The sequence below is a fragment of the Vulpes lagopus genome, chromosome 6 (assembly GCF_018345385.1).
Source record: "Vulpes lagopus strain Blue_001 chromosome 6, ASM1834538v1, whole genome shotgun sequence".
In the NCBI taxonomy this organism is placed as follows: domain Eukaryota; kingdom Metazoa; phylum Chordata; class Mammalia; order Carnivora; family Canidae; genus Vulpes; species Vulpes lagopus.
Genome location: NC_054829.1, coordinates 45,580,460 through 45,601,549, shown reverse-complemented (window position 1 = coordinate 45,601,549; position 21,090 = coordinate 45,580,460). Strand labels below are relative to the sequence as shown.

The 21,090-nt window shown below is 39.1% G+C and overlaps 1 protein-coding gene across 2 annotated transcripts in view; it reads left to right on the top strand.

The window, feature by feature from the left end:
- The window catches only part of FRMD6 (FERM domain containing 6), a 75,815-nt gene extending 56,561 nt beyond the window's left edge, over positions 1–19,254 (top strand). For both annotated transcript variants that reach the window (XM_041759464.1, XM_041759463.1), the window contains exons 8-14: positions 938–1,003; positions 2,067–2,135; positions 4,878–5,052; positions 8,447–8,782; positions 10,282–10,413; positions 14,260–14,351; positions 16,255–19,254. In XM_041759464.1, the coding sequence (XP_041615398.1) occupies positions 938–1,003; positions 2,067–2,135; positions 4,878–5,052; positions 8,447–8,782; positions 10,282–10,413; positions 14,260–14,351; positions 16,255–16,539 (1,155 nt within the window). In that variant the 3' untranslated portion in view covers positions 16,540–19,254. The remainder of the gene's footprint in view (positions 1–937; positions 1,004–2,066; positions 2,136–4,877; positions 5,053–8,446; positions 8,783–10,281; positions 10,414–14,259; positions 14,352–16,254) is intronic.
- Positions 19,255–21,090: the final 1,836 nt, after the last annotated feature.

Here is a 21,090-nt window from a genome sequence, read left to right as displayed (position 1 = left end):
GTTACTTAGTAATTTTATTTATCTTCTATTTTGAACTTCATAACCTTATATCCCATTATTATAGATAAGGACTTAAAATATGTGGCCAAATTTCAGAGTACATTTAAAATTCAGAGGACATTTCAGGAATTTTTTTCCATATGCTTATTGTAGTTTATTTTTTGCATAGTTTATGGTTTAGCCAGTAGAATGTATATCGTATTGTATGCAACTGATGAATCCCTGAACTCTACCTCTGAAACTAATAATACACTATATGTTAAAAAATTTTTTTAAAATAATGTATAGAGTATTGGCAAGTAATAATTGAACTTATTTTTTTTATTTTTTTTTTAATAATTGAACTTCTTAGAAATAAGAATTTTCTTTCCAAACAAACTTAATCAAAGCCTTAACAACCTTCTATCCTCATGAAATGAGAGCCTTAAATATTTAGGCTTGCCTCTGATTTTGGCTTCAGAGTTGACACATGAAACCTGTAAAATCTAGTGCATCTCAAAATATAGTTATGACATTAGTTTCAACATTCTAACATCTAAGGAAAGGTAGAAAACTAAAAAAATAAAGATAAGCAGCAAAAATAGTCTTGTTTACCAGAGCTTTCAATAATGTAACTATTTAGACTATTGTCAGATATGAAAGTGTATACAATATAGTGAAAGCACTAATGCTTTGAAATCAAAGTGGCTTAAAAAGTAGAATATACCATTATTGATTTAATAGGTTCTCATGATTTTCTTAAAGCATACAGTAAAGTAGGGATGCAGAAAGATGAGCAAAGTTATTTTAAGTTAAAAGCTTAAAAAAATAAAAATAAAAATAAAAAAAAAATAAAAGCTTTATAATCCTGAGATTTCTCCTTCTGTTTGTCTTCTTTGGTGCTTAATTGTCCATTATACAAGAAGATCATATTTTTTATATGATTTTGTTTCTGTAGGATAAAAGGGAAATTGAAGCTTCTCTGACCCTTGGATTGACCATGCGGGGAATACAGATTTTTCAGGTTAGTAAATGAGAAGTTAGTGTCAAATGCTGTCTACTGTGTCTTCCATGATAGTGTGCCTGCATGGTCTTTGATAGGTTCACTGGCTCATTTCTGGCCATGGATTGGTCATTACTTCTTATTTGTCTAGTACAGATGCAGGTGATGTAGAACAGATGAAGTGATACAGTCCAAGCCCTGACAGTAGTCAGTTCTCTAAAAAGAAAATAATAAGCCAAAGATTGGACCAGGTTCATCACTAATAGATCATTAATATCCAAACATTTTTCTTTGTGGTTATTCATTTTAAATACTCTATTTAATCCTCTGGAGCATTATAACTATATAAAGAAAAAAAATGACATTTTAACACAGTGCCAGACCAGACATTTTAATTTCCATTGCACTTTTCTGATAAAGCTCATCCCTTGAATAAGTATTAACTGTCATGCTTGGGATCCCTGGGTGGCGCAGCGGTTTGGCGCCTGCCTTTGGCCCAGGGCGTGATCCTGGAGACCTGGGATCGAATCCCACATTGGGCTCCCGGTGCATGGAGCCTGCTTCTCCCTCTGCCTGTGTCTCTGCCTCTCTCTCTCTCTCTCTCTGTGTGACTATCATAAATAAATAAAAAATTAAAAAAATATATTTAACTGTCATGCTTTTGCAAGTGGGATAATATTATACAACAGCCATGAACAGGGGAAAGAGAATGCCTCTTTCTGTGAGACCAAGGAGAATATGAGGATCTCTTATCTTTGATTTAGGCAAATACCCAGTTATGAAAGTCTGAGTACCTTACCTCATCTCTTGAATGCCTGAGCCTTTTGGACTTTTTATTTAAATTTAGGGATAGGCTCAAAGGGAAAAGATTGTCTTGAAAGGCCAGTTAATACAGTTACTCAGGAACACAAAGCTACAGTTTTGTATCACTAATGTTTTAATTACCGTCTGAACTCCAAAGAGAGTTGAGGACCTCCTTCAGATATTAATTACCACATTTTAGTTTTCTAGGAGAGAAGTTAGAGCCATTGTAGAGTGTCTGGTGGTTTCCTCCATAACTCTGCATGCATTATTTTTTCCACAGAATTTAGATGAAGAGAAACAATTACTTTATGATTTCCCCTGGACAAATGTTGGAAAGTTGGTGTTTGTGGTAAGTTTAAAATAACTGATTAAAGAAAAATTGCAGTTGTTTGTTTTTGTGGATTTTTGTTATTCTTCTCTCTTTTGTTTTGTTTTTAAAAATGATATTGTCCCAGGTACAAAAACTGGTATTTTTAAAAAGTTGAGGAAGAATACCACTAGCTTTCTTATATTCTTACTGTATATGCTTTAATCCCTGCCACTCATCAGTAGTGAACCTAAAATTAAAGAATCTTAAGGCAAAAGAAATTACTGATTTTAATTTGTAAGTCTCGTCCCCAGTGTGCTATCCTAAGTTACTCTAGTTGCAGAAGAAATATAATGGGGAAAGTACAAGATGAGTTTATCAAACAGAATTATTTTCAAAAGCCTATAGCAAAGGGAGCAGAAAACAGAAAGCCATAACCACAAGATAAATTACTTATAGCATAGGAGTTGGCCAGTTCTTTTGAAAGTTACTTCTTTGAGCAAAGAATAAAGAGTGATATAACAAGATGTTTCTATTAATATCTAACTCTTTGAAACTCATCATTACAAAGAAAGATCTACAGTTCTTAACAGGAAAAGTACTGTTATTTTTAGAATATTGAGAATAGTATCCTTTTTTTGTTGTAGAAGCGAATTCATGATTTTTCCCAGCTGTTTCTCTATTTTGCCAGCTATATCTGGTTTTTGGTAGGGTTCAAAGAATTACAGTTATTAATATGTATATCTAGTGGTCATTAAAATCCATATTTTTTCTTCAGAAACTGTTGGAAAAAATGCACAAAGAAAAGAGGAAGATAAGGATTTGTACACATGTGCTTCTCTCCCATAAGGAAGATGGCCTATATAAATAAAGGGCTGTATTGCCAAATAGCATTTGGGTACTGACTCCACATTGCCCTGTGAAGTCAAAAGACCTGTTCCTGACTTTACATTATTTTAATTACTTGGGCACAGTTCAATCTGATTTCACTTTACTCATACATCGAATGGGGCCTGACCTGCCTCCTCCTCACAGGCCCTTTGTGAAAGGAAAAGGATCTGAGCTATATGAAAATGAGCGAATTATTACTCTAGTTATCCCTGTCATGCCCCAAATTGAGTAGTAATAAAGCACATTTATGGAGTTGAATGTTTTAAGGGTCCTGGACTCAGTGGTTCCTGAATCTAGTTATGCATCAGCCTCATCTGAGGAGTTTGTTTAAGATAAAGATTTCTGGGCCTCATCCTTCTCCCCTAAGAGATTTTTGATCCAGTGGGTGTGGATTGGGGACCAGGTATCTATTTTGGTGAATTTCCCAGATGATTCTTCTCTGATCCAGCCCAGTCCTGCCCAAGTCGTATGACCTTGAGCAAGTTACTTAACCTGTGTGCCTTAGTTTCTTTGTTCCTAACTGAGGATAATTGGTTCTTCCCTATAGGCTTCTTGTGAGGATTAAATGAGTTAATACCTGCCTGGTGCTCATTAAGTGGCAGTTATTACCACCCTAACATTGGGATCCACTGGTGGTTCCTTTAAAATGAAAAGTCCAGGGGTGAAAACTCCACCCCTCACTGAAATACACAAAGCCATATTGTTTTTTATTGACTTTGTGTAGTTAGAAAATGCCTCCCTCTTTGCTTTACTTCTCCCCTCTGGCTGAGAATTGTTATGTCTGGAATATTCCTTTTGCAGTCCTGCTGCCCAATTCAGTAACGAAGAGGTGAAGGAATTTATAATATCCCATAACTATCATAAACTTTGCCAAACTCTGACCATCAACGTATGTTAATGAACTTTATGTTAATGGCCTCGGGCTTAATGAATGAGATTCCTTATATCTCTATGATGGAGAAACTTAAAATACTATCTCTTCCTTTCTCTGTCTCATCCCTTGAACTGTCCCTCTAGCTTCCAGCTCTTTTTTCTTTCTTTCTTTCTTTCTTTCTTTCTTTCTTTCTTTCTTTCTTTCTTTCTTTCTTTCTTTCTTTCTTTCTTTCTTTCTTCCTTCCTTTCTTCCTTTCCTTTCCTTTCCTTTCCTTTCCTTGTCTTTTCTTTCTTGTGCTGTATGTCCATCATGGGGCTTGAACTCACAATCTTGAGATCAAGAGTTGCATACTCTACAGACTGAGTCAGCCAGGTGCCCCCCAGCCTCTCTTTTTTATCCAGCTAAAGAAGTTTTTCCATTTTTTTTCTTAACCCTATAAACAGGAATTTGAAGTGCTATCCTGCTATCATAACTCCTTATTTCCTCATCAGAGTTTGTCACAAACTAGTTATTTTTATGTGTTTACTTACCATCTCTATTAGAATATATTTCTATGAAGGTAAGGATCTAGTCTGTCCTATTTACTGTCATTTTCTCAGTGACAACTACAATGTTTGGTTCAACAAATATTTGAATGCATTATGCTTCTAGAATTTTTCCTCTTGTTTGCTGAATTAGGGTGTTGGAATTGCATTGGAAGATGTTTTCATGGTGGGCCCTTCTCTTCTCCATTGCACAAGTGGCCCAACTAGCCAGAGAAATCAAAGATATTCCTCAACAGTCCTCAGTCAGTGTTTACCAGAAGACCCTGGCTAGATACTTCTCTGAATTTTTGGTAAACTTTGTCCTGTGACATTTTTGAATGGGAAAACAATAATTTAACTCTCAGTAGATTTTTAATGGAGCTTTCTACATTTATTTCTGAATCTGTAGTTTTCTTTATTAGAAAGAAAATGAAAGGGACATTGGCAAATTAGAGACTTCTTTTCCCAAATCCGATTTATGCTTTCACTCCACAGGGTAAGAAATTTGAGATTTTGCCAGATGGCTTGCCCTCAGCCAGGAAGCTCATCTACTACACAGGGTGCCCCATGCGCTCCCGACACCTCCTGCAACTCCTGAGCAATAGCCACCGTCTCTACATGAATCTGCAGCCTGTGTTGCGCCACATCCGGAAGCTGGAGGAAAATGAAGGTATGGGGGTCTTGAGTGAAGAAGAAAATGGTGCCTTTGCCATCTGTGGCCCCTTACCCTAGAGCTGCCATCAGGGGGGCTCTAGAACCCCAAAGAATAGGATCCAAGGGGCAGCCCCTGTGGCTCAGCGGTTTAGCATGCCTTCAGTCTAGGGCATGATCCTGGAGACCCAGGATCGAGTCCCACGTCAGGCTCCCTGCGTGGAGCCTGCTCCTCCCTCTGCCTAGGTCTTTGTCTCTCTCTCTCTCTCTCTCTCTCATAAATAAAATCTTTAAAAAAAAAAAAAAAAACATGAATCATTTCCACTCTCTGTCACCAAACTACTTCTGTTTTTGGAGAAAATTGGTGTAACTGCCAGGTGTATTGGCTTCCTCTGCTGCCACACTGCCAGTTCTTCCCCATGATGACTCATCAGTGTCATAAATACATCTCTCCAATGCTGACATGAATGTTAGGAGGAATGAAGATGGGACAGAAGCGCCAAGGAGACTTGTAAAAATAGGTAACTTAGGTGTAGAGCCCATCATTTGCCAAATTGGCCATGTTCCTAAATGGCCAGCTTATAGAGCCTTGAAAAGTTTATTTATTCCACAAGCTTTCCCATCAGCATTTTAATAAATTCTTATTTAGATGATGAGGGGAGCCCTTTAGAGCCTGAAAGAACTCTTGAACCTCCCGTATAGGTTCTAAGATAAAATTACAAAGAATTTTCAGTTCTTACAAGGCAGAGTTTTATCTTTTACCATACATAGTACCAAGCGCATTTGGGGGCTTACATGAGGAAGGCAATGAAGGAATGATAACAGGTGTTAATTAGATTTCTTAGTTGGATAAATGTTGATAGAACTGAGAAAAGAGACATCTCTCTTTTTCTTCTAAAGAAAACATACCAGTTTCTTCTACTTAGAGATTCTTCTAGATCTAAAGAAAGCCTGAACTAAGTTTCTCTGGGCCCACCTTAGCCTGACTCCAGTTATCTCATCCACACTTAAGAGCTTCATCATTTTTACAAGAAAACTCTTTTCCTGGTGTTGGTTTAGCAAAACAAACAAACAAACAAAAAACCCATACAAAAAGAGACTGTATTTTTTTTTAATTTAATTTAAAGTCACCTTATCTGAAAGACTCTTTTAGCACTTTGTGGTAGAAAATGATCATAAGAATTCTTGCATAGCATTAAAGGAGAAGTTTAAAAAATGCTTTTGTCATGAAAAAAGGTTTTATAACCCAGTTTTATTCAACAGTTGGAGCTTATTCTTAGATCATATGTCAAGAGGCTACACTGCATTCTGTTTCAAAATCACATCTGAAAAGCTTTGTGGTCTCTGGGCTTTTACCACCGAGAGAATACAAAGAACACCAACATAGTGACGATCTGTGCTGTTGACATCCTTGATTACTAGGGAGACAAGAGGCTGCATTTTGCAGGTCTTAGAATAAATTTCAGAATTATGTAAATATTTCCTTCAGTTTGTAACTGAGTGGTGTGACACTTCTTAAACGTTTGTACTGGATCTAAGTGATACAGCTGTAAGAAGGGAACTCTGGCCAGCCGCATAACCCAAAGCTGCTCTAACACATTGACAGGAAGTAGATTTACCCTAAGTTCCTATGAGGTAAAGAATAGGTTGGCAGTGCTTGCCTTCTAATATACTAATGAGTATAGAGTAACTGTGACTGACTCTGAACCTGCTGGGAGGTGTTGGGAGTAAAAGGGCTGTTTGTAAAGAGGTAGAAAAACTTTTAAGTTACTAGAGCCATAATTCCCAATTGTTTTAGAACTCCAGCCTCTAAAGAATTTTTTAGAAAACTATTTTCTTTCTGCTTTCCACCTTGCAAATGCCACATGACTATTATTTTAAAGCAACAGTGAATAGAAATTGTATGAGAATTTTGCAGACTGCTTTAGCTCTCCATCTTCATCTCATCCCCTGTTGCCTTCAGAAAATAAGAATCTTTAAAACCCAGTCTAGCTCTAAAAGATGGATTGTAGATGATGCGCATGAGACTTGTCTCGGCTGTGTTGTGTTAGGCTCTGGTATCTAGCCCCAGTCTGTTTTCTGCATGGCTGTGCATACTTGGCTGTTGTGTTGTAGTCAGATTCCTTAGAATTGATGTGAATGGCTGGAGCACAACAATGTACACAAAACCTTCTGCAAGCGTTTCTGCGTTTTGCTTCCTTGAAAGTGCATCTTCTCTTTCTGCTGATATTCCTTCCCTCTCTAGGGAGCCTATGGTGATTATACTTCAGAGTTGGATTTAGACATCAGGAGTGCAAGTGTTTTCACTTAACCAAAAAACAAGGCAATTAAATCCATCAATAGGCCCCTGAGAACCCAATTAGTCTACAAATTAGCAATTTCTGAAATAATATCTATTTAACATTCCCCAAATGCATTCTCCATCTTTAACATTGTTCTAATGTGTTATTTCTCATCAGTATTAAGAATATAAAGAATCTAAACTACTTCTCTGTTTTAAAATTCTGATCTGAAACACAGAAATATTATTGTATACCTGTAACTCAGTTGGAATTTGGTGCTTTAATGTAGTGTTTAGTTAAGCATTTGATGAAAGGGACTTTCTAGTATGTCCTTGTGTTAAAGAATGGCCCTGACCTATTAAAGAATAGTTTTATAGTTCAGAGGCCACATAAGTATAAATCATCAACCCAGCAATGATTACTATGTTTTCTAAATAGATGATAAAGCCTCACTAGTTCACCCCAAATGGAGAAAAGGGGCCTTCATTAATTTTTCATTAATGAAAAGCTAAATTTTAGAACTCTCTGAAAGAAATTTGCAGAAGAATAGTTTTATTTTAAATTATATTTAGCAGTCATAACTAAGCTAGTAATGGGCCAAACTGAATAAATAAAATCACTGGCAGTTAGTATAATTATATTTATTAAACAGTCTTATGTAGCAGTACTTCTGAAATTATTTGTGGGGAAGGACCAGATTTTTAAGATTTCTCATCCATTGTGGACTGATCCTTCTGCATACAAAATCACAGTAGTGGCTGTCATGGCAATGTTCAAGTGCTCTAAAGACTTCTAAATATTTATTCTCACATACTGAACCTGTGTCACTGTTGGCCAATAGCAATTTGCAGACAAGAGGTGGTCTGGTGATTCTACATGGAAGAGTACTTTTCTATAGTTTTGAAGCTTTAAGACTCTCTGAATAGTTTAAATCCAACCTCAAATCTGTTGTATTGGTTTTTATGTATTTGCAGTCTTAAGTTGAGCTCCTGTCAGAATCATCACTCTCCAGTCCCTGGATTCTGGGTGTGAAAGCACCCTAGTTCTTAGCCCAGTGACTCACTAAAGCTAACCAGCCCTTTCTTCTGTCTGGGTTGAATATAATGATGTGCTGTGCTCCTCACCATGCAGAGAAGAAGCAGTATCGGGAGTCTTACATCAGCGACAGCCTGGACCTTGACGTAGACCAGCTGGAAAAGCGGTCTCGGGCCAGTGGAAGCAGCGCGGGCAGCGTGAAGCACAAGCGCCTGTCCCGTCACTCCACCGCCAGCCACAGCAGTTCCCACACCTCGGGCATCGAGGCGGACACCAAGCCCCGGGACCCGGGGCCCGAGGACAGCTACTCTGGCAGCGCCATCCACCGCAAGCTGAAAAGCTGCAGCTCCATGACCAGCCACGGCAGCTCCCACACTTCTGGAGTGGAGAGCAGCGGCAAGGACCGGCTGGAAGAGGACTCGCAGGACGATGGTAACCTGCTCACTGTGGGCTTTCCGAGCAAGCTGCTGTTTCTGTCTCCCCTCCTTCGTCTTGCCTAGTATTTTTTTCAAGTGTCACTTCTGGAGAATTGATGTGTGGAGCATAACTAAGAAGCAATAATAGAGACGAGGAGGGGTCTTGTATCCTCTCCCATGATTTGGTGCTTGTGTGGTGAACAAAGCTTTCTTCTAGTCATGATCCTTTGCCACCCTGGGATTGGGTGTTGGTGGATTCTGAGTCCTAGAGGTTTATGTGAAATGGAGCAGTGGTCAGTCCTGCAGTGCTCACATCTGCGTTTCTGATTCCCAGATTAGATAGGCATTGACGGGGCATCTGGGTGGCGGAGTGGTTGAGCACCTGCCTTTGGCTCAGGGCGTGATCCTAGGGTCCTGGGATTGAGTCCCTCATCAGGCTCCCCTCAGGGAGCTTACTTTTCCTGCCTGTCTCTGTCTCTCTGTGTCTCTCATGAATGAATAGATAAAATCTTTAAAAAAATAAAAATAGTAAATAGATGTTGGTTAGGACAACTGAGTAGATGTAGTGCTAGTGACAGAAATGTCTTAAACTTTTTGCAGGAAAAAAATATTTGAGCTCAGACCATTGCTTATTTTAGTATTTCTTAAACTCCTCCTCTGCACCCGGAACTCTGGGAATATAATAGAAAGTTAGTACCTAGCTGCTTAACTCTGTTGAGATAAAATCAGACCTCTAGCCTATATCACCAAGCTGAGCATATGTGTATAACCTTTTTACTATTTTTCTGCCTCAAGTGCTATAGCATTCAGGTTTGGGGAAAAAATACTGACTTCATTAAGGAAAACTGCAGCACATTTGTTTGGTTACTATAGAATTCATGTGGATCTCAAATGAAGTCACTTAAATGCCTTGCAGGTAGGCAGCTAAGAGAAATGGGGAGCTTCATGAAATACTCATTGTGCTCTGGCCCTAGGCAAACAGCCCATCAGTCTCAGTTTACCCTTCGTCATCTCAGCAAGGTGGTATAGCTCTTTTCTTCTTCTTTTTTTTTTTAAAGATTCTATTTATTATTTAAAGAGCAAGAATGTGCGTGAGCACACAGAGTGGAGCAGAGAGAGGGAGAAGCAGACACTGCGTTGAGCGAGGAGCCTGATGCAGGGCTCTGTCTCACAACCCTAAGATCGTGACCTGAACCAAAATCAAGAGTCAGACAGTTAACCAACTGAGCCACCCAGGCACCCCTTTCTCTTTTCTTTTTTCTTAAAGAGTAAAGAATAATCAACAATCAGATTGTGGCATTAGAAGACATGTAACAAACACAACAATCCTGTGAAAAAAGAGAACAAATACATCTAGTGGGAAATTGTCCTAAGAGTTTCCTATTATATAGATTCTCATTAGCAAGTCTGTTTTAAAATAGGGACAATTACATAGCCTCCCTCAAAGTATGGCTATGAATTCTGGTGTCCCTTTCCCTTCATATCCCCAAATGTCTTTTCCTTCTTCTGTTCCAGAAATAGAGATGTTGGTCGATGATCCCAGGGACCTGGAGCAGATGAATGAAGAGTCTCTGGAAGTCAGCCCAGACATGTGCATCTATATCACCGAGGACATGCTCATGTCACGGAAGCTGAATGGACACTCTGGTGAGCTCTTATGGGAAGTTCTTCTCCTTAAGTAATAGACTGCCCCAGCCTGAGAAGCAGGTGCCTCAGAAAATAGAAGGAATGGGGTGGGGCTCTAGGTCATACAGGATTGGAATCAGAACCTTGCCAAGGCAGTGCCCCGAACTACAGGACTGGTATCTTCTGAGGAAGAAAGGGAAAGGAAGGGGAAGAAGCACCTAGAATTGGGAATTAGCCTCTTCTACCCCAAGGTCTGGACAAAGTGGTAAAATACAGTTTTCTCTTGGTTGTTGTTCATTTGTTTTGCTATTTTAAGCGATAACTAGAGAGTCATATAATACATCTAGAAGGAGCCTCAAAGACCTTTTTTCAGATGAGAAATCCTGTAGATTAGGGGGACAAATATTATGTGGCTAAAAACAGAAGTCTGGTCTCCAGGTTTGTTTTGTACTGTTTTCCCCTCACTAGATCATACTAGGTATAGGAGCCCCGAGGAAAACGTGTCAAAAAAGTTTGACATCAAAAGACACTTACTAAATTCCATATCCAATTAGCTCTACTAGAAAACATGCATTCACTGTAACCCTAGTACAGAGTATATAGTATCTATTTCTACCAAATAAAAGATATTACCCTAAAAAAAAACCAACACTATGGATTTTGTTTTTAAGCCTCAGTCACTCCTAATGGCTTTTGTCACATTTTATGGATTGGTCTCCATTTGATATAAAAACATATCTTAGGAATCAGTGCTGTCGCGCTGCTGTTGACATGGTGCGGGTGCTTATTATTCAGCCATGTTGAGCTTTAAGTGAAAGAGTGTATTTACAACCAGGATGACCTGCGATCACTCTGTCAAGATCCACAGTCCCTGATAGTGAGCCTCACCCATGCAACAGGTGCTAGGAATCAGAGATGAACAGGGCCAATACTCCTGGTCCTCTCATCCGGGCATTTAATCTGTAAGAGCATGAGGCTCTCTTTATTGCAGAATTTCATTTGCTAACCTAGCAGAACCACAGCCTCCAGATGCTCTGCCAGGAATAGACCTGCCAGTGGTTACAGAGAATCACTCTGCTTACTCAACACAGATTCATCTGGCAGGTTGCTCTGATCATGCTTAACATTCTCATACCAAACTCTGCTCTTTTTTTTTTTTTTTTCTCATTTGCTCTATAACATAGACGTTTTTCCTTATAAATACATTTTAATATATATTAAATATAAACCAATTATATGCACATTATAGATGGGTAGAGATCTTGCTTTCACTGTGTACATGTGTATTTTTGTGGAAATAAAACTGTCTAAACAGTACACACCAAAGTGTCTGTGGGAAAAAGGAGATGTAAAGGAAAGCAGACTTGTGCTTTTTATTTTTATATATTCCTACATTTAAGTTTTCTAAGATTTTGTAATTTTAAATAGAAATAAAATATAAATAGAGTAGCTGCTGAAAAAGGTTTATATACAAAAACGTTTCTTGATATGTTATTTATAATAGCAAAAAAAAAAAAAGGAAAAAGGACCTAAACAGTTAACAATGAGAGGTTGTATATTCTATCCAAACGGTGAGATATTATACAACCATTAAGTAATAGGATCTTCAAAGAATATATAATAATAGGAGAAAGGCAAGAAAAACACCAATTGTATAATAGGATGATCTCAAATTTAAAAATGTATATGTATACAAAAAATAGATAAAAGTATTAACAGCCTTTTCTCTAGATGATGGGGTTATCGATGGTCTTGTTTTCTTTCTTGCATCATCCTACTTTTCCAAATTCTCTACAATTTGAGCATTAAACATTGTTTTAAAATATGGAGCTGAGGGATCCCTGGATGGCTCAGAAGTTGAGTATCTGCCTTCGGCCCAAGGCATGATCCTGGGGTCCAGGGATGGAGTCCCACGTCGGGCTCCTTGAATGGAGCCTGCTTCTCCCTCTGCCTATGTCTCTCCCTCTCTCTCTCTCTCTCTCTCTCTCTCTCTCTCTCTCTCTCTCTCTGGCTCTCATTAATAAATAATTAAAATCTTTGAAAAATAAAATAAAATAATAAAATAAATAAAATATGGAGCTGAGATTGAGTAGTGATGGAAGTTTGATAGATGTTGGTTTAGTATTCCAACCACCTGACTTGATGCAGATCTAGCTAATGCAAAGTCTGGGTTTGGGAGCAGATTCTTTACAGGCATAGTGGCCAAGAGCACATTTATCAGGAAATCCAGAAGGACCTGTCCCAATTGCCAACCAAGTACACTAGTCCACATCTTTCTCTGATGATTTGTTAAAAGTTTAAAGCTTTTTAAAAGATAAGGATATTCTAGAGAAAGACCCTCCCCCACTAAAGCAATCTGTACACCCCCAAAACATGAGTATATCCACCTGAGAGTTTTTAAACTGTCTACATGTAAACTGAGAGTGTCTTCCTTTCATGTTTCAACTGAACTAATTATCAAACACTTAATATGCAAGGCATATACTAGTCACTGACTTATTGAGTCATTTCTAAAGAATTAAGGGATAGGGACGCCTGGGTGGCTCAGTGGTTGAGCATCTGCCTTCAGCTCAGGGCATGATCCCGGAGTCCCCGGATCGAGTTGCCACATTGGGCTTCCTGCAGGGAACTTGCTTCTTTCTCTGCCTATGTCTCTGCCTCTCTATCTGTGTCTCTCATGAATAAATAAATAAAATCTTAAAAGTAAATAGTTAAGGGATAGAACACAAAATACCATTTCTGAGGTTATTAGCAGTAGCTAAATAAAAATCACATTACTCAAGGTTCTTTTTTTTTATAAGGTGAAAACATACTTTCCCTAAGAAGAAGATCCTTAAGAAACCATTTGGCCTTAAGGATCCGGGGTTTGACTGAGTTGCTTCATCTATGCACGAGAAAAACGTCAGTGATCATATTCACTTCCCATCTCTAGTTCTTGTTAGTTTTATCTTTTGAAACATTTTTTTTCTGGTGCTTTACTCACTTGCCAAGCCACAAAGGGAAGTTTCAGCCCTGGATTTCTGTTTCCAAAATATTAGCAGATTACCCCTGAGCGCTGAGGTAATTAGGGGATCCTGTTGGTCTTGAAGATCCAGATCTGAATGTTCAGGGGGGCCTCCCATTTGTGGTCTCTCCCCTGTAGGATCTGCTGCAGGAGGCAAGTGCCGCAGGGTCCCCATCAGCCTGAGGAGCTCCTGGGAGCTGAGTGTGTCCCATCTGCAGACCTCGCACCTTGGCTTGCCCTTTCCGTGCATTTGCTTTTCAGTCATCATTAAACTCTTTTGGATAGATGCTGCTGTCAGCCCTACTATATAGGAGGAGACTGAGACACAGGGAGCCTAAGTCCCTGACCAGCATCCACAGCTAATTATTTGTCCGGAGCCAGTGCCATCCCAGATCCGCATGACTCTGGAAGTCAAAACCTCACACTAAATCACTGCATATCTAAGGGGAACCAAGCCTAGAAGGCCACGTCATAGTTCAGCAGGGGTTAAGTTCAGACTTCATGCTCTGTGGAGTGGTGGGAACCTTAGGAGATAAACCGCTTTACACCTACAGTCTTTTTGTTACTACCCTCATAAATAGATTAATTAGAAGTTGTCATTTACTTTAGAAAATTCAGGTCCTAAGCTCCTTCCTGTACTCTAACCCCACATTTATCCCTGTTGTCCCTATTTACTGTAAGACAAGAGACAGTATATATTCCATTCTGGTTGTCTCCTATGGAAGAATAGCAGATTTTTCAGTAATGGTTAATATTTGACCTTTCAGTCGTGGTGGTAGTATATGTCAGACATGTGGCAAGAAGTATGGATAATAAGAAGTCTTCATTGTTGGGTTGTTTTTTTTCCCCATGTTTTACTTTAGGGTTGATTGTGAAAGAAATCGGTTCTTCCACCTCCAGCTCCTCAGAAACAGTTGTCAAGCTTCGCGGCCAGAGTACTGACTCTCTTCCACAGGTACAGAAGGAATTGGAAATTTTAAATTGGATACTGAAGTTATAGAAAACTTTAAAAAGGAACTTACATTTATATAAATGAGCAAAAATTAAAAACCCTTAAGGCAGTGCTTCTCACTAGTTACATTCTAGTTTTGTTCTGAATATATATATCCACTTTATTTTCTAGTTCCATGCATCTTTAAGTTGATTTTTTTTTTTAGATAAATTATGTACTTTGTTTCATACTTTTTTATAGTAGGGAAGTGTCTAGACTTCAGACTTCAGGTGCTCTGTGTGTGTGTGTGTGTGTGTGTGTGTGTGTGTGTGTGTTGACCTTAACAACTGGGAGGATAATTTTTTTGTCAGGTTTGTTATGGTAGAAATGAAACATACTTTCAAAGTATGCTGATTGAGACTGTTTGGTAACTTGTGATCACTGGCTAGACTATTAAAATACCAAAATGTAAAATACTGTGAAACTCATAGTTGCAGCATCTGGGTTTATTATATAGCTGATATTCACCTCTGTTTCCTGAGCATTCACCTTCTCTCTCCACTTTTGCCTCTCTTTCTTGGAGCATCTCTGTCTTTTTTGTTTTTTTGCCTTCTGTGTGTGCCTCTCTCCTCCCTTTTTTCCTGTCTCATTTAAGTAGTATTAATGTGTACATGATATTTTATTAAATATTTTTTTGAATACTCCAATTAATAATTTCTAAAGCAGTATGTGTAGCATGATGATTACGAGCTTCAGGGTCACACTGCCTAGGTTTGCCCTCTAGTTCTGACACCCGGTGTTAGATCTTACTGTATATAAATGTTTGTGGGGCGCAGCTAAGGACTGGGTTCTGCACCTCCAAGATGGGAAGCACATTTGTGGGCCTGCCGTGTGGATTTGTGATGCGGCCCTAGTGCATTCTGCGTGGGAGATCCCAATGGCACCTGGGAAGCCTGCATGAGTACAGGGGATCAGTATCTTCAGAGAGTGCTCAGATGTGGTATTTCCTAATAAAATGTTTTTGGGCTCAGACCCCATTCTCTCCTCCTGGCACTTCTGCCTTTAAGCAGAAAGCGATAACTTATTCTGACAAGGTTGGCTTTTATGATGTTTGGCAGCCAGAGTTGAGTTCCCTTAAATAACCCATGAAGTATCTTTCATTCATGTAATTATCTGAACCATTTTTTAACTTATTTATATTTTCAGCTAATACCACTTCTTGGGGTAATGAGTTCTACAAGTCTGCTGCCTACTGTATGAAGTATTTGGGAGAATACTGCTTACAGTGTTTGGGACCTGCCTCTCACCTCCCAGCCTTTTCTGTACTATGCATTAGTATTTTATCCAAGAACTCTAGCTTTTAAAAGAAAAAAAAAAAAATTCTTCAAATTGTGTTTCTTGAATGGTTCACTTCCCCACATCTTATTAAAATGATAACGGACCTCAGCATGAGAGTATTGCCATGCTGAATGTCATATTCTAATGAAAAAAAAAATTAGACCCCATCTTAACCTATCCAGCCCTATTTTAAGACAATTTCTTGACTTCTGAAATGCTAGAGACAGTTGGGTTCCTATTGCATTTACCTCCTTTGCCTTAGATTACTCATCTGTAAAATGGGGAAAATAATGCCACTGTCATCTTAGACCTGACAGGAAGATTGAACCATTAGGGCCTTACACATGATAGGGGGTCAGTAAATGCTAGCCAGTGTTGCTCATGGTGGTGGTGATGGTGGTTGTGTTGACATATTCCCCACAGGGCCTCAGAGGCCCAGAAACCTCCAATTAGAAATTAGTTTCCAACATATAAGAATTCCATAACCTTTTATGATTTTGCAGCTTCTCTCTTTACAAGGGCAAATATTGCTAACCTTTCAGTTTAGTCTATACTCTTAAAGTTGTTTTAACCTTTCCTTATTTTGCAGACTATATGTCGGAAACCAAAGACCTCCACCGATCGACATAGCTTGAGCCTTGATGACATCAGACTTTACCAGAAAGACTTCTTGCGCATTGCAGGTCTATGTCAAGACACTGCTCAGAGTTACACCTTTGGGTGTGGCCACGAACTGGATGAAGAAGGCCTCTACTGCAACAGCTGCTTGGCTCAGCAGTGTGTCAACATCCAAGATGCTTTTCCAGTCAAAAGAACCAGCAAGTACTTTTCTCTGGATCTCACACATGATGAAGTTCCAGAGTTTGTTGTATAAAGTACATCTGCGTGCGGCTAGCTGTACAGGCCGGCTGCTGTTTGCTGGAGGCTGAAAAGCCATGGGTTCTTTCCTTAATTATTGTGCCATATTTTCTTCACCCCAAAACATAGCTCTTTCTTGATGATATTGGCAATGGAAATAGAAGCCTTGGGATTGGGACAACTGCACTTTAAGTATTACACAGAGATAAAAGAACTACAGAGAATGGACAGCAAGACAAGTGCCCGGAAGTTCATGATCCTTTGGAAGGAAATGTGCTTTACTAGTTACCAAGCCTTCAGAACATTGAATTGTGGTGTGTCTGTTCCTTGTTTTGTTTTTTAGTTTGATTACACGACATCACATTTTTTTTATTATGTGAAAGATGTTGTTAGGTTTATTTGTTTGCTTGTAAATTTTTTGTGGTCACTCCTTCATGCATGTGGCTTGAGGGAGGAGAAGAAAAGAGAGTCTCTCCTTTCAATGGAGAGACCATTGCCTAGTACATAGCCATTGCTGCCTCACTGGGGCTGTCCCAAAGTGAACACTAATGAAGTGGTCAAAATCCTGTAGTTCTAGCAAGCCAAAGATACGTACATAACAGAAGCGCAGCCCAGGGTCAAGAAGATGCAAATGAAGCAATAACCAGAAAGTTCTGCGTGCTATGATGCCTTGTGACTCCTTCATGCCTGGTCAGTGCCATGTCCTCTTCCCGCCCTTCCTGAAAGCTTTGGGACTCATCTGAGCTTCTCATCCAAGTAACTGATCAGTTGTGTTCATGTCATCATGCATTTTGTGGAGTTTACAAAACCAGTTTGTTAAAGCTATGGAAAGGTCTTAGAAAATGTTTGTGCTTGGTGTTTTGCTTTGTTTTTAATCAAGAACAAATTACGGTAAGGCTGGCTTCTGCTTAACCAAAATACCCTAACTGTACGTATATGTTATACATATATAAATACCCGAGACTGCGTGTGTTTATATGTGTTTAAAGCTTACTAACTCTTCATCTTGGCTCCATGACTATTTTGTGTACGTGGTCTGTCTTGTTTACTATGGACGATGTGTCACTGAATGAATGATACCTACAGACAATCAGTTAATATATATAGAGTTAAGAATGACTGTTTTCTCATATGTCTTTTGCCATGATTCTCAACCCTGGTTGCACAATAGAATTATTTGGGGAGCTTTAAAAACAATAACAATGTCTGGATCCCACTTCAGACCAATAAAATCAGTCTGTTGCAGTGAGGTCCAGGTGGAGTTGCCTTTTCCTTTAAAACTCTCCAGATGGAGCTAATATGCAACAGGGTTTAATACCACTGCTCCAGAGGGTATCTTTTTGTCAATTTTGAAGTTAAAGTATACAAAAAAATGTTAGTGTTTGAGAGGGGGCCATTTTTAAGACAGTTACTGCCATTGCTGATAGTATATATATATATATATATATATATATATGAAACCAAGTCAGGAGAGTGAATTTATTAACCTTTAGCTGTACAGTAACGATGCTGTTCGCACTTCAGGAGAGAACTTCAGCACAATGTCTTTCTATGAGATGTTTGTAATGATTTCATATTTTACAACATTTGTTTACCATATTTTGATATACCATTTTTTCTATCTGCCAGGTTTTCTTAAAAAGAAACTATATATTATTTTCTAAAGAAACAGTCATATTTTTATACAAAATTAAGTTTTCAGGTAACAAAGAAATAGATTTAAGGTACAACAGAACAAGCAGTGTTCCCGTGGGTGGGAATCAGTATTCTAAACACATGGAGAACAGCCCCACCTGGGCTGCCTCGGCACGCCCGTTTGCAGATGTAGCAGGGCAGTGTGTACACTACAAGCCCGGTCAGATCAGCTTAACCCCACACTTAGAAAGGAACAAAAGTTACGTAGAGTTCTGTAGTCATGAAATTATTTTGCTTTTATCAAAAGTTTTAAAAGAACCAAAGTTTCAGATGTCAGAATGTACAAAAGTATCTCCAGTCTTATGTATGAAAAGGTAGAAGGATCATCTAATGACTGCTTCACTTATAAGTAAGTCGTTAAATAATCAACATTTCATATAGATGCTTTGGAGACAAATCCTGGGAAGTTTAACTCTAAAGAGCCCAGACCATAATGCAGTGCATTTCTTTAGCTCTTAGCGTTTCCGGCAAACATCCAGACAAAAGCATATTTAATTTAATTAAGTATATAGTGCTTTATTTTCTCTGTACTTCAGCCAGAATCAGGTCTTCAGGGTTTTACCAGCATTGTTGGTGGTTTTGCACACCCTCTTAATAATTGGATTCATGGATAGTCTTGTGGGTTTTCAAAAATGAAACATGCTAAGGAACATTTTTGCTTTTTGATCCTCTGTTTGCAGCAGAATTATATATATGTATATGAAAATCATTTTGGTTATCTGCATTTTGTATTTGGAAATTGTTTTAAACAATAAAAAAGGAAAAGAAACATATGAAGCTGTAATTTATTCTGCATTTGTTAATATCGTTGCTAGTCGGTATACCAGTTTGGTATATATTGCCTCTATACATCTACATTTGTATTTGCAACAATGAGCTTTATATCTACATAAACTGTAAATAATCCTTTCTGTGAAAGGATCATCATATCAGGATGATACCAAAAGTGTGTAAAAGAAAACTGTTATTTTGTAATGATTTCTTATAGGCATTTCATGTTAAGATTAGCAGTCAATAAAGTTACTTTTTATTTGTCTTTAAAGTGCCTTTTTCTTTTTTTATTAGAGTTCTCAGTTAAGCAAGAGGCATTAAAGAGTGAATGTTTTCTTTGTATTCTTCCTTCACATAGTATAGCACCTGGAGGGGCAAGCTAAGGTCCTGCGTGGGAGAGCTCTGAGCTGGACCACCCCCTCGGCTGCTGTGATGGCTCAAGAAGACTGTGGCTGAGCCCTGCCGAGTGCTGTCCCCTTCCCACGTGGGTTAGGACTTCCTCTATTAACTCCTTCAATCCTCATACTTGCAAAAGGCAGGTACTATTCTGATTCTCAAGTTAGAGATGAAGGAACTGAGGCTCCAAGAGGCTGTGGCAGCCAGGCACCATGCAGGCCCAAGCTGAGGGGCTGAAAGGATGCAGGAAAATAGAATATGTTTCACTTTTTAAGTTAAAATAACCACCTTAATTTTTCCCTCAAAATCATCATCTTTGGGGTGTTAAATTTTCATTTTTAAAAAGTAAGTGATTACATTTAAAAACATGCAATCCTCAGGCTGAATGTGAGGGCAGTGGTGGCATCAAGAACGGAGCCTGGAACTTTGCTTCCAGTCAGGAGCCGGGAGTCTAAGAAGCCTGTCTGGCCTTGTGAAAGGATGACCATCAGCTTCTCTGTTTTTTGTTTTTGTTTTTGTTTTTGTTTTGTTTGTGTGTGTGTGTGTGTGTGTGTGTGTGTGTGTGTGTGTCTTTGATGAAATTAATAATTCAAAGGGCTATTTGGGGGATGCCTGGGTGGCTCAGTGGTTGAGCGTCTGCCTTTGGCTCAGGGAGTGATCCGAGAGTCCTGGGATGGAGTCCTCCCCTGTGGGGAGCCTACTTCTCCCTCTGCCTATGTCTCTTCCTCTCTCTATTTCTCATGAATAAATAAATAAAATCTTAAAAAGGGGGGGGGCGCTATTTGGGGGATTAACTAATAGTTATGCCCCTGATGACAAAGGTGAGAGAAAGGAGGGTTTTCAAATCTTCTAACCAACAGTTACTTTGTACAGAAGTGTTCCTCATGAATTTTGCAGCATATCTGGTAAAATTGTGAGTCAACTTTCTGGTCATCTGCTATGTATCTGACACAACACATGTCACATCTCATCTTCACATCCCTTCAGAGAGTCAAATCATTTCACAGCTGAGGAAACACTCAGACTTCCCCCAAGATCCTGCAGCTCGTAAGCTTAGAGCAGGGTTTTAAACCCAAATCTGCTCCAAAAGCTTTGCCTTTTCTACCACATATACCATGTTACCCACTGCACTTAAGAGAATGTTCCATCTAATGCGGAAGACACATGTAGGATTTTGATAGTGTGAGAAATGAAATTTGCACACTTTTTTGGAACACCTCTACACCAGACCTGTAGAAGGATTATTTGGGTATTGCTCTGGCACAGAAGCAATGACGACCCTGGGGGGGTAGGTAGGGAATGGGAGGTGGGAAGAACGAAGGTTTTACTCAGAAGAAGAGCCTTGAAGGGGGACTTAAGGCAGATTGGGGTGAGGTACAAACTGTCCCCATGAAGATGAAAAGCCAGAGATGACAGTGCTCATTCAGGGGCCGTTAGGCTTAAGTAAGGATTCTCTCCAGACTAGTCGATTTTCTCCAGACTAGTCATGAAAGTGCCCAGAGGGGAACTTCGGTGGTTTTTTTCTAGACAGGGAGCCACTGAAGGGGACTATAAAAGGAGTCATGTTTGGGAGACATTATTTGAGAGGAATAATGGGATCTGTGCTACAAGAAGGTAGGGAGAAGAGAGCGGGACTGGGGAAATGACCTGAACAAAAATGTGGCAGCAGGGAGAAGAAAATTCAAAAGTTAGGAAGCTATGCCTC